At 35.6% G+C, this 12,751-nt stretch overlaps 1 protein-coding gene across 2 annotated transcripts in view; it reads right to left on the reverse strand.

The window, feature by feature from the left end:
* LOC112045148 (diuretic hormone receptor) overlaps nt 1-10,010 on the reverse strand; it is a 44,989-nt gene extending 34,979 nt beyond the window's left edge. For both annotated transcript variants that reach the window (XM_024081232.2, XM_024081233.2), the window contains exons 1-2: nt 9,926-10,010; nt 1,302-1,395 (exon numbers count right to left, since the gene is read on the reverse strand). In XM_024081232.2, coding sequence (XP_023937000.1) covers nt 1,302-1,355 — 54 coding nt within the window. In that variant the 5' untranslated portion in view covers nt 1,356-1,395; nt 9,926-10,010. The remainder of the gene's footprint in view (nt 1-1,301; nt 1,396-9,925) is intronic.
* Between the last annotated feature and the right edge of the window lie 2,741 nt (nt 10,011-12,751).

Genomic DNA, 12,751 nt, shown 5'->3' on the forward strand with positions numbered 1-12,751 from the left:
ATTTTTTTAAACTAATTAAAAAACAAAACGGTGCGTTTAAAAAAAACAAAGTTAATTAGTAAAGTAGGTCATTGTGAAAGGGGAATAATTAAAAAAAGCATTCTTAGTAAAATGAGAAATCTTTGTAAGATATTTGATTTTCGAAGAGGCGCGAATTAAATTCATTATATCTGGTTACTTATAAACTTTATAGAAAATCAAAAGCACCTAATATCACGTTACTTACAAAAGTTGTTGAAAAATTTCACGTATTTAGAAAATATAAATTACTTAAAATATCTTTTCATTTCTCTTTCGCCTTATATTTTACGAGGTTTAAAATTATTTTGGACTGTAATTTTGCTTTATTAAAATAGTTTTAAATATCCTTTTGATAGTAGGTAGTTTATTTTAAAAGTCACACAAGGTATAAAAATATACCTATTTGTATGCCCAATCGAATTATATATTTCATATACAGGGTGCTAGGGTGTAACGTGTGTTCTAAAATTAATATTTTCGGAAAATATATTTCTTTTGTAAAGTTCTTTTAAATTGTGTCCCATATATCGCATCCTTATACGTTTTATTTATAACATTAGTTTGCACTGATAAATATCATAAAGTAGCTTACTAGAGATGTGCGGAGTGCCAGTTGCAATATCTCGTCGATATCGACAGTCTTGAAATGCAAGGATAGATAAAGGCGTGTGTCACATGGATAGTCGGAATTATTTAAATTACTTTGTATGAAAACATAAAAGTTTTTATTAGTAAAAAAAATTGTTATGCAGTTCGGCTCCTATAAGTGGACTTGTCAACACTTTGAAGTTATGGGAAATACTGCGCAACATATACCTGCCTGCCTGTTTAAACAAAGTCGAAGTAACCGGAAATTCCATCATTTGTAACTCTAGAAAGTCTAAAGGATATACGTGAAATTTGTCAAAAACATAGACTATAAGCTGGAAAACCACTTGGTCTATATTGTATTGTGATATCCCCATGAGAAGATTTACAGGGGCCACTGAAAATTCCTTTTCCGACATAGGTTCGTACTGAGTGAGGGTAGGCAGTAAATTTTTGCATATATGAAGTGCACACCACTAGGCAAAGCTATAGCTTGGTAACTTCGTTCGTTACACTCTCGATGGTCCGCGCGGACCGGGGGGCGAGTAGCGATGAATGAAAACCACACAACTGATGCACCTTATTCCCCGCACGCACGATTTCACACCCGCGCAATTTTCCCCCCGTCACCTGCATATCATGGGAGTATCATCAACGAACTTGCCAGACTATACTGACTTGTACATACTTACTTGTAACGCTAAGTTCAACATCCAACTACACGCTGACAGTATGTACGTGGTCATCAAATTAGTATGTATTGTGTTCCGAAGACATCGTAGATCTCTGAAACAAGTAAGCACAATTACAATTAATTAACTAACAATACCGCGTAACAGTCATATTGTAATCTATACTAATACTAGCTGACGCCGCGTGGTTTCACCCGCGTGGTACCCTTTGCCGTAGGAATACGGGGATAAAATATAGCCTATAGCCTTCCTCGATAAATGGGCTATCTAACACTAAAAGAATTTTAAAAATCGGACCAGTAGTTTCTGAGATTAGCGCGTTCAATCAAACAAACAAACTCTTTAGCTTAATGCAGTGTGAGCTGCTGTGAATCACGTAGGTGAAACCGCGCGGCGTCTACTATTAGAATAATATAATTATGATTTCCTCTCTAAATAGAATATTCTGATTGTTTACTTGCCGTAGGCTCTTTAATAGGACCTCATTACCACCAGGGGTTTTGGGTTTCTACTGTGTCTAGTTCTACGATCGGCATTGGGCTATAGTTGCAATCCTCAACCATTAGTCGATTGGGGAGGGTGGCATATTTCTCAAATAAGTTTTTTGATCTCATCTTTCAACTAGTGATCTTGTAAGAGAGCAGGAGACTATCTAATGTACAAGTTACTGCGCAAACGTAGATTCACACTCTATTTCCTTCATCATTATCAACCTATTCGGCACACTGCTGAGCTCGAGTCTCCTCTCAGAATGAGAGGGGTTAGGCCAATAGTTCACCACGCTGCGCTGGCCCAATGCGGATTGGCAGACTTCACACACGCAGAGATTTAAGAAAATTCTCTGTATGCAGGTTTCCGCACGATGTTTTTCCTTCACCGTTTCCGTAGATTTTTCAAGTATCCGTAGTCGAATAAATTAACCTTTAGACCATATAGATGTAGCTATTGACGTCGACCAAGATAACTGACTTGAACATGACTAGCATATGATTTGTTAATATTCATATGAAATTCGAACTTGGATTAAGATACAGTTAGAGTCCTAGTTTGCATTGTATGTAGGAGGATCAAAATGGAACTATCTTTACTAAAGCGATTAAAGCCTAACTCGGTGTGGAATGTTTATCAACAAACAAATTAGAAATTAAAGTTGAAAAGTCGTGTCATTTCATACATAATTTATTTTTATTGTAAAAAGTAAATAATTAAATCTTTTGAAAATTTTTTTTTATTTTATTTTCATTAATTTAGGAACAACTAAACTAAATTAATATTAGGCGTAAAACGACTAGCAATATAAACCCTCATTTTTAATTTGTTTATTGATAAACATTACACAAATATACAGCGAGTTAGGATTTAGTATACGATCAAGGTTAAAGTTGGTATCGCATATCTTATAAACTCTCAAGTTAAATCAACTTAATTGGGATTAGGGAAATGTATTCTAAAATGTTCACCCTAGTTGAAAGTTGTTGTCGAATTGTGATTAGAATTAAATGCTTTTAAACAATTTCACTCGTAAACTTCGCTTGCAAGTTTCTGTTCGTTTGCCTTAGTTTTCCTATCTGGACTTGTAAGTCAGACGGTTTTGTGTAAACTACAAATACAAATATCGTATGAAACAAAAATATTACTACACTACAATACTAACAAAACTGTATACTGCAGCCTTTCTTGATGAGTACTGTTTACCAACAAACAAATAAAAAATGAGGGTATAAATCACTAGTTTTTTCACACCTAACAATAATTATAATTAACCTGTTCTTAAATTAATGAAAATAAATCTGATATTAATGAGCTTAGAACAATTAGATATGGTTAATATATTTTATATAACATTTTTATAAACGAACCATACAGAATTTAAAATAAATAAGTTATAATATAGTAAATGACATGCATTTTCTACCTTCGAAAGGCTGTAGTGTAGACCAGTTGTCAGGTTCATAATTTATCGATTTACCGACAAAATACATTTTTCATCTCAATTGCCCGGAAAAGCTACTTTTGTTTGGTTCCAATCGGTTCAGTAGTTCTAGAGCCTTTTCAAAACTTAAAAACAAAAAATAAAATTATTAGTATTTGTACTTTGTATGGCGGTATGGGGGTTGTCGACTATTATACAAACAAGATAACTACCTCGTTGGGTTCATTGGTTAACACATATAGCTTCGGATGTCGAATAATTATGCTGAATATTTATTTTTTATAAATAAAAAGCATCTAAAATTTATCCAATTATTTGAACATCCAAAAATTCTTCAGAAAACCTTAGATAGCTAATATTACTTGAAGTGTGGATATAAAATTTCAACATTGGTTTTCCAGTTGTCCAGGTGAGAAGTAATATTGTGGATACCGACAGCACAGAAAAGATATTACAACCAGTAGTTGGACTTCATACTAGAGGTCGAAACGCGAGCTATACCTACGCTCCTTGAACATGGGGTGATCGTAGGGTGAAGACAGTCGCGACTGTGCCGCGGTGACGAACGAACGCACGGTGTATTAACAGAGTAAAGTGTATTAATAGTATTAGATTTTTTTAATTATGACCAGTAGGAAATACTGTGCCGTTTTTGGATGCATGAATTCAATTATCCCATCCAGAGATAACTTTTTTTAAGTTACCTGGAAACTCTGAAAGGTTAACTTTAAAATAAATTTACTTATTAGTAGGTAGGTACATAATCTTGTATTTTTTAATGGATAAGGTATTTCCTTTTATCTCCAGAATAAAGGTAGGTATCTGGATTAGTAAATAAAGTGAATAGAGTAAAGGAAAGTGATTGACACGATTGAAATATGTAGCTATACGCGGTTCATGAATCACGATACAGTAGGTACGATAAGCTTGTATTAAAACCTCGACTGCTTGTACAATGTATTGTGTGACTGTGCTCGGATCATTTGTGTTTTGTTACCCGACTGCGGCGAAGCCCAAAGGAGGAGTATGTGTTTGAATGTTATGACTTGTTGTTGTATGCGGGCGACGGGAGGAATGGACTGCGCGGGTGTGAAGTCGTACGCGCTGGGCATCGTTACCCCCCTCCCGGACCGCGCCGACCTTCGGGAGTGTTACGAACAAATTTGCCAAGCACACATACTGATAAATGATATGTCATTAAACTCGTCTAGATAGGCCGAGTGTCACTGGGTAACTTAGTTCTTAAAAAATCAAAATGGCGGATTTTATGCACTTTAATGTGCAAGCTCATAAAACTTTTGCTCAGCTTGGCATTGGTGACAAGAATTTTAACCGACTTCCAAAAAGAATCGTATCGTATTTACAGCGATATTTCCGTCATTTGTAAACCGTTTCTTTTTTGTTTGGATGAATATTCTTTCAGGTTAGTCCCATTTTTTTCATGTCAGGATCTGATAATGGCATCCTAGAGAAATCTAGGGGAACTATCGTATCGTAGGGACAATTAGTGCGTTTGTTCATTGTTTCATTATCTATTTTAAATCACTACAATTTCATGAAGGTATTTATCTTTTTTTTTATTTGTTCACGTAGTGTGGAGGTAATACCTAGATGGCATCACCGAAATAAATATGTTTAAGAATACGACCAATCCTTCAAGATCATTGACGTAGTATCAGCCTTAATTAAATCAACCAATCAAAAAACACACATTTTTATTTATCACTTCCCATTTTACTACAATTTACAAAGTATTTTATTTGTTTATATAAAAAAAGTTTATTTACAATCACAAAACTAAGTGGAAACACAAAGTTAGCAAATGTAATTAAATTGCTGCATGCGGGCAGCCCTATGACATGTTTACGTACCGCGCGGCTGTAGGTATTTATTTCAAAAATACGGCCGAGTTATTATACTGCTTGTAATATCTTTACTGTGCCGACAGTCTTGCGAGATCAAAATTTCGTAAAATGAACTGTAGGTAATGTCTTTCTGGTATTTGATTTCTGTAAATTTTATTATAGTGTAAGTTTTAGAAGAAAAGCTAAAATTTAAAATAGCATTGCGTTCTCTGAAATGGGTGAAAATACTGCTAAGAATTGATTGAACTAAAGAAAATCTACCAAAGTTTTTATCAATTTAACATCTAAAATATATGTAAAGCTACATAAATTCTCATAAAGCTGAAAATTGGTAAAATCGTTTAACATATAAATATGAATATAGTTTAAAATATCGACCTATCGACCTATCGACCTATCGACCGATCCGGTACCTAGAAAAAAATACTTAAGGTCAAAGCTTGAAAAAAAGGGTTCTTTCGATTTTATTTGCTTAATGAAACTGAATATCTATAATATATCTAGTAATATAAAGAGGTAAAGGTTGTGGTGTTAAAGGGGGTAATTTCTGGTACTACTAAATCGATTTCGAAAATTCTTTTACCACTTGAAAGCCACGTTATTTGTGAATGTCATGGGCTATATTTTATCTCCGTATTGTAACGGGAACAGGAACTAAAGGGAACAGGAACCACGCGGCGTCGGCTAGTTTTATGATAAACTAGCGGACGCCCACGACTTCGACCGCGTGAACCCTACCCTACTCCTACCTTAACTCTAACCTATGCCTATCTTATCCCTACCCTTCCCCATACCCTATCCCTATCCTACCCCTACCCTAAGTACCTACCTTATGGTTCTAAATTATAAGTAGTGTAACTAACACGTATTTCGTTTATTTATATTTCGCTTTTATAATATGAAAGAATACCTGCGGAACTTTCCTACGGCATCTGGCTGCGCAATGGTTTTCAAAATTCATGTAATTCACTTGCACGGAGAAGTTGCAATATGCTCCTATTTCAGAATATATCTACTACAATAAACTAACATATTATAATAGTCCAAGAACTCGCGGGAAATATTGAAAATATTTAAAGTAATATTAAAAAGAAGTAAGATCTGATTTTTTGTTCGTTTTGTTTTGTTTTGTTTTGTTTTCATCGACTGACAAGTTATATTCTTCAGGCGATGCCTTAGTATGAACATGAAATTTGTGTTTAAAATAAGTTTCTTTAGAATAGTGCTGAGACCCTGAATTAAGTTTGAAAAAATTTGTATCTCAGGATCCTCGCTCTTCCTTAGTTATTAGATTATATTGATTAGTACCTATAAGTAAGTTTACAGGTTATCTTTTGTTTTTTCTTCGATGTTTTCTGCTAGTAATATGATAATTTTTGATTCAAATTATTCTTTATTACATACACATACAACATAATAATATAATTAGCCATGTCCAAAAACATGACATCCTACTAATATTATAAACGCGAATGTTTGTATGGATGAATGTTTGTTACTCTTTAACGCCGCTACTATTAAAGCGTTTTGGCTGAAATTTGGAATGGAAATAGATTTTACTCTGGATTAATATATAGGCATAATTTTCATCCCAGAAAAAATCATGGTTCCCGCGGGATTTGTGAAAAACTGAAATCCACGCGGACAAAGTCGCGGGCGTCCTCTAGTATTTAATAATTGCTCAAATATCTCGTCTTAATTTCCCGCTAGCTTTCCGATTACAGCCTTTAAAGACGCTACTAACTTTTGTATTCATATTCTATTGTCTATAGTAGAGAATGCATCCGACATCATTATTTGCTATGATACATACTACAATGTTTTCGAAGCACCGAATTGTAAAGCCTTTGTTGTTTTGCTATGATTAAATTACGAGTTTTGCATTAATTTTGAATGGCTCTGCAAACTGTTTATACAACAATTGTTATAATTTAATAATTAATAATGTGAATATTGTTATATTAAAACACAACTTAAACTTAACACAACTTTAACTGCCTCATTGGTCCCGTGGTTAGCTAGTTCAGCTACGGACAATGAGGTCTAGGGTTCGAATCCCGGGTCAGGCCAACAAAACTAATTGGGATTTTTTTTCTTACAAGGAAAATCTTAATAGCAGCCTGGAGTTGGGAAGTTGGCGGTGTTAGTACACCCCCGTGCCTCGGAGAGCACGTAAAGCCGTCGGTCCTGCGCCTGATCTCTCACCGGTCGTGTCGATCTGCCGTCCCATCGGATTTCGAGAGTGAGGGAAGAGAGAGTGCACCTGTGCTTGCGCATACACTTGTGCACTATAATATCTCCTGCGTACATGGCTAATCTCACCATGAGATTAGCCGCCGTGACCGAAAAAAAAAAAAGTCGGTCGGGAGCATATTATTATTATTATTAAAACACAATGAGCGTGAAATGTAATCGTTTTATATTATTATACTAGCTGACGCCCGCGACTTCCTTCGCATAGAAATAGTTTTCTACCTTTATTCTTTAAACTTGAATTAGCCCGGACAAATAAAAAGAGAGACAAAAATATCAGAAACGGGTTGACATCAGAAGCGGATTTAAAGAGCAAAATACGATTATTGAATGGGAACCTATCAGGTCTAACAATTCCCACTAACAATGTTACCAATAAACCCGCAGAGAATACCTTGAGTAAAGTCCCGGACTTGTAACCGAAGGATGTAGGGTTAAAGACGTCTCTCAAAACTATTTAACACTCCCTTTCGTACTATCTCTTACTATTTATATTCTATTTATTCTTCGTACTATCCGCTCGTGACGACACGAGCCGACCGATCGAATGACCCACTCGCGGGTAGAAAACACAGTTAATTTGAAATCACAGACATATACCTCAATTTTATTTAGATATGTATCGTTTATTTAGCATTGAGGTTTTACAATATTAAACGACCTCAATACAAATTTCCGTTTCGCGGAAATGGAATTTGTTCGGTAAAATGAACATTCGTAACTTTTCACTACGAATACGAATTCATTCCTACGTACCTTTCTACGGCATCGTATTAGAACTTTTAATCTGCTGGCACTGGTATGGTCTCAAATTATAAGTTTTTATTTTTCGGCAACTCTATCCCAGACTTTTAACTTTTAGGGCGAAAAAAAGGTTTAAAAAAAAAAAAAATTATTAAAAAAAATTCAACCGACTTCCAACTCTAAAAATAACTTTAACTAAAAAGCAAAAAATAACATCCTATGTACTACCTTCTGATCAGTTTGAAGGCGGTGCCAAGCCAGCGATGTTTTAATTAAACACGTTTAAACTACAAAATTTATGTGGTTCTTTGAAAAACAGCTTTAATTAAAACACGACACTGGCTTGGCACCGCCTTCAAACTGATCAGAAGGTAGCACATAGGATGTTATTTTTTGCTTTTTAGTTAAAGTTATTATTAGAGTTGGAAGTCAGTTGAATTTTTTTATTAAAATTTTCATTTTTTTATTTTTAGTGTTAGCATACCTACTGCGTGTGTACAGTCACAACCTATCTAAGTGGAAAGTTCTTATCAATACAAAATTATCAAGTCCAAACACAAGGTAGCTACTGTGAGCCGTCGAGGAGTTCTCTTCACTGTGCTTCGTCTTCATCACCAGACTCTTAATACAGTCACAATCCATCTAGGTGGAAAGTTCTCATCAATACAAATTTATCAAGTCCAAACAGAAAGTAGTTCCTATGAACCGTCGAGGAGTTCTCTTCACTGTCCCTCGTCTTCATCACCAGACCCTTAATACAGTCACAACACATATAGGTGGAAAGTACTCATCAATACAAATTAATCAAGCCCAAACAAAAGGTGACTGCTGTAAATCCTTGACGAGTTCCATCGTCTGTGTTTCGGCTCCATCATCAGACCAACTCCAAACCTTCATAAAGTTGTAGTGGTTTAAAATACCTTATGGAAACACTAACAAACGCACTAGCCGTCTCTACAACTTTCGAAAGTTCCCCTCAATTTCTCCAGGATGTCATCATCAGATCCTGACATGAAAAAAATTGGATCACCCTGGAAGTAAACCCTTCAAAACAAAAAAATAATTTTCAAAATCGGTCCATAATTGACGGAATTATCGCTGGACATACATAAAAAAAAAACATACATACAGCCGAACGTAGAACCTCCTCCTTTTTGGAAGTCGGTTAAAAAGGTCTAAAGGTATGTGTGTCATTTAAGTAATTTATCATCATAATCGACGTCCACTGCTGGAGACATGTCTCTTGCATGGACTTCCAAACTCAACGGTCTCGAGCTGCCAGCATCCAACGGCTCCCTCCTACCCGCTTGATGTCCTTGGTCCACCTAGTGGGGAGGTCAACCAACACTGCGCATTTAAGTAGTTGCCGTCTTACAATACTGTAGCAGTAATAGGACAGAAGTACCTTGGTGGTGTGATAATTATTTGAAATAAAAGCAAAAAATTAATAAAGAGTGTTACCATGGCTAGACTGAGCAACTAGCTGACTAGGTAAGTTATAAAAACACTTTAGTAATAAAAATGTAGAAGTATGTTACTTCAATAATCGAACTATTGAAATAAAGGAAAACAACCACAGTGGGTGTCAGCATGACTAGATTGATCGAGTAGCCGGTTAGTAATGCCACCTAACAATACCGTCGCAATAAAAGTTTAGAAGTCCGTTACTTGTATGATACTTACTTGAAATAAAGGAAAACAAACACAGAGAGCACGGCTAGACTGAGCGAGTAGCCGGTTAGGTAGATGAGGCTGGTGACATCTGTCGGTGAAACTTTTGCTATCTTCTCTGTGCAGTTCACGTTAGTTGTGACTTGTGTGATACTTACTTGAAATAAAGGAAAACAAACACAGCGAGTGTGAGCACGGCTAGACTGAGCGAGTAGCCGGCTAGGTAGATGAGGCTGGTGACGTCAGTCGTTGGCTATCTTCTCTGTGCAGTTCACGTTAGTTGTGACTTGTGTGATACTTACTTGAAATAAAGGAAAACAAACACAGCGAGTGTGAGCACGGCTAGACTGTGCGACTAGCCGGCTATGTAGATGAGGCTGGTGACGTCAATCGACGAAACGTTGGCTATTTTCTCCGTGCAGTTCACGTTAGTTGTAACATGTGTGATACTTACTTGAAATAAAGGAAAACAAACACAGCGAGTGTGAGCACGGCTAGACTGAGCGAGTAGCCGGCTAGGTAGATGAGGCTGGTGACATCTGTCGGCGAAACGTTTGCTATCTTCTCTGTGCAGTTCACGTAGTCGGTGTAGTTGCGCCATGTGCCGTCCAAACAGTACCTCGACGCGTTTTCTGTTGGAAGTAAGAATACAACCTTAAAATTTGGGACTTCATAGCTTAAAAAGGGAAAAATTGTTCTTGAATACTTAAGACTCTTTTTTTCAGGAGCACGTCAAGGTAACAATTTGGTATTATTAGAAAACTTCAAGTTTGCAATCAGTTGGAGCTGAGAAAAAATGAAACTTCTTAGTCGAATGTGATCAAAAGGGAGAAGATTTTTGAGTCGCTTATTTCGGCGTGCAGAACTATGGAAGTGGTAAGGTAGTACATATTTTACTCAAAATCATTAGGCATATCTTCATATAGAACACAAGTAATGGCTAAAATCCCAAACCGATTACCCTAAATGATTTGTTTTGAAAATACGCCAGCGATTTACGTACTACGGTTAATTGTAATTGCTAGTATTTAGTTTATATTATGTAACATTAATGGGCATACCCTGGCTTCCAAGATACAGTGAAAGCTAGGAAGCCAGGGAACAACTTAATTATTGTTCAAAATTGTTTACAGTGTGAAGACATAAGTGAATTTTTGATTATTTCCGATGTTAGTGTACTTATCGCGCGTGAAAGTCCGTTATGGGAGTGTTTCCGCTGGCCCTTAGTTATTTCGTAGGGTCCGTGGGTGATGAAAACGGGTAACATACCACTAAATTGCCTACGAAATTGTTCTCAAATTGCTGGCGTGTATTCGCTTTGGTATGCGTATTACGAGTAACTGTGGCTCGTAGTGGCCGAGGTGTTTTAACAGTAATCTGTTAATGTCACTGTTATCCGTGAATATCTCTGCAAGTTCTATTCTGAATGCTATTTCATAATCATCATCATGAACAACCCATATTCGGTCACTGCTGAGCTCGAGTCTCCTCTCAAAATGAGAGTGCCAATAGTCCACCACTCTGGACCAATGCAGATTGACGTTATGTTATTTATTTATTTATTATTCTACATAATACATATTGAAATTAAGGCTAATGCAACAAACCACAGTTGGTTTTACTGTGCACTGTTTAATATAATTAATTCAATGATGTTTTATACTAAATCTTTGAATTATACAATATTAAAAACTAAATAACAAACAAAAAGAGAAAAATATTATAAAAATATTAATAAGACAGAAGTAGATCTTTTCCTGACAGTACTACCGCTAAACTTTTTTAACCCCCGACGAAAAAAAGAGGGGTGTTATAAGTTTGACATGTCTGTCTGTCTGTTTGTCTGTCTGTCTGTCTGTCAGTCTGACTGTAGCACCATAGCTCCCGAACGGATAATGCGATTTCAATTTAGTTTTTTTTAATGAAAGGTGACGGTTGAGGGAGGTTATGGGCGAGTGTTCTTAGATATGTTTGATGAAAACCGGTTGTACTGTTTAAAAGTTTTGGGGGTTGGGAAAGGGCAGAATAACCGAATGTCTGCAAATATACTCGAGTGGTCTAAAATGAAAGCGTACTGAAAGATAATATTGATGACTTGATCGATAGTGTAATTAATTGATCGAGAGTTATATATAAAGCTGAGTTTGTTTGTTTGTTTGATTGAACGCGCTAATCTCAGGAACTACTGGACCGATTTGAAAAATTCTTTTAGTATTAGATAGTCCATTTATCGAGGAAGGCTATAGGTTATAGGTCTATTATCCCCGTATTCCTACGGAAACGGGAATCACGCAGGTGATACCGCGTGGCGCGTATATAAATAAAGAAAAAAACAATTTACATTCAACGGCAAATGAATTAAAATTACATTCAATTCGTCTTCCAGGAATTATAAATTTAGTTTACATTTTCTATTATGTATATTTTCTATTGTTTACGACAAACTTTATAGTTTTCAAAAACTTACATATCTTCTCACTAATAAAATTACCTAAGTATTTTATACAAATAATACTGAACTATCTATATTATTATCTGTACACTTCTAATAGGGGTCGTTATTCTAGAAGGCGCCATTGATTTTCTGAGTTATATTATACCATTATATTAGGTATATATGGAATACCTAATGTTCCCATTATGTATATTCTTATTACTCGGATCCCCTCTAGATACATCGAATATCGCTCGCTAAAGTGACTCTAAACTTTATTATCAAGGAAGCTTGTTTCAAACTTACTCACTGTATAAAGTATATTTTGCAAAATATTTACAACAAATAAGAAGTATTTTCTACTAGAAACAACGCAACGCAACCGAGAGGAATTCTATTGTTAAACAGACTAGATACGTAATAATTGTTTATGTACTTTATATTATGCAGGTACTTATATTTAGCATGTTAATATTATATAGGTGTAGGTACGTTTAAATAGTTTATTTAACTGTAGCATGATATTATTTATAGCAGTGTATTTGGATGT

This window comes from Bicyclus anynana, chromosome 20 (assembly GCF_947172395.1).
Source record: "Bicyclus anynana chromosome 20, ilBicAnyn1.1, whole genome shotgun sequence".
Classification (NCBI taxonomy): domain Eukaryota; kingdom Metazoa; phylum Arthropoda; class Insecta; order Lepidoptera; family Nymphalidae; genus Bicyclus; species Bicyclus anynana.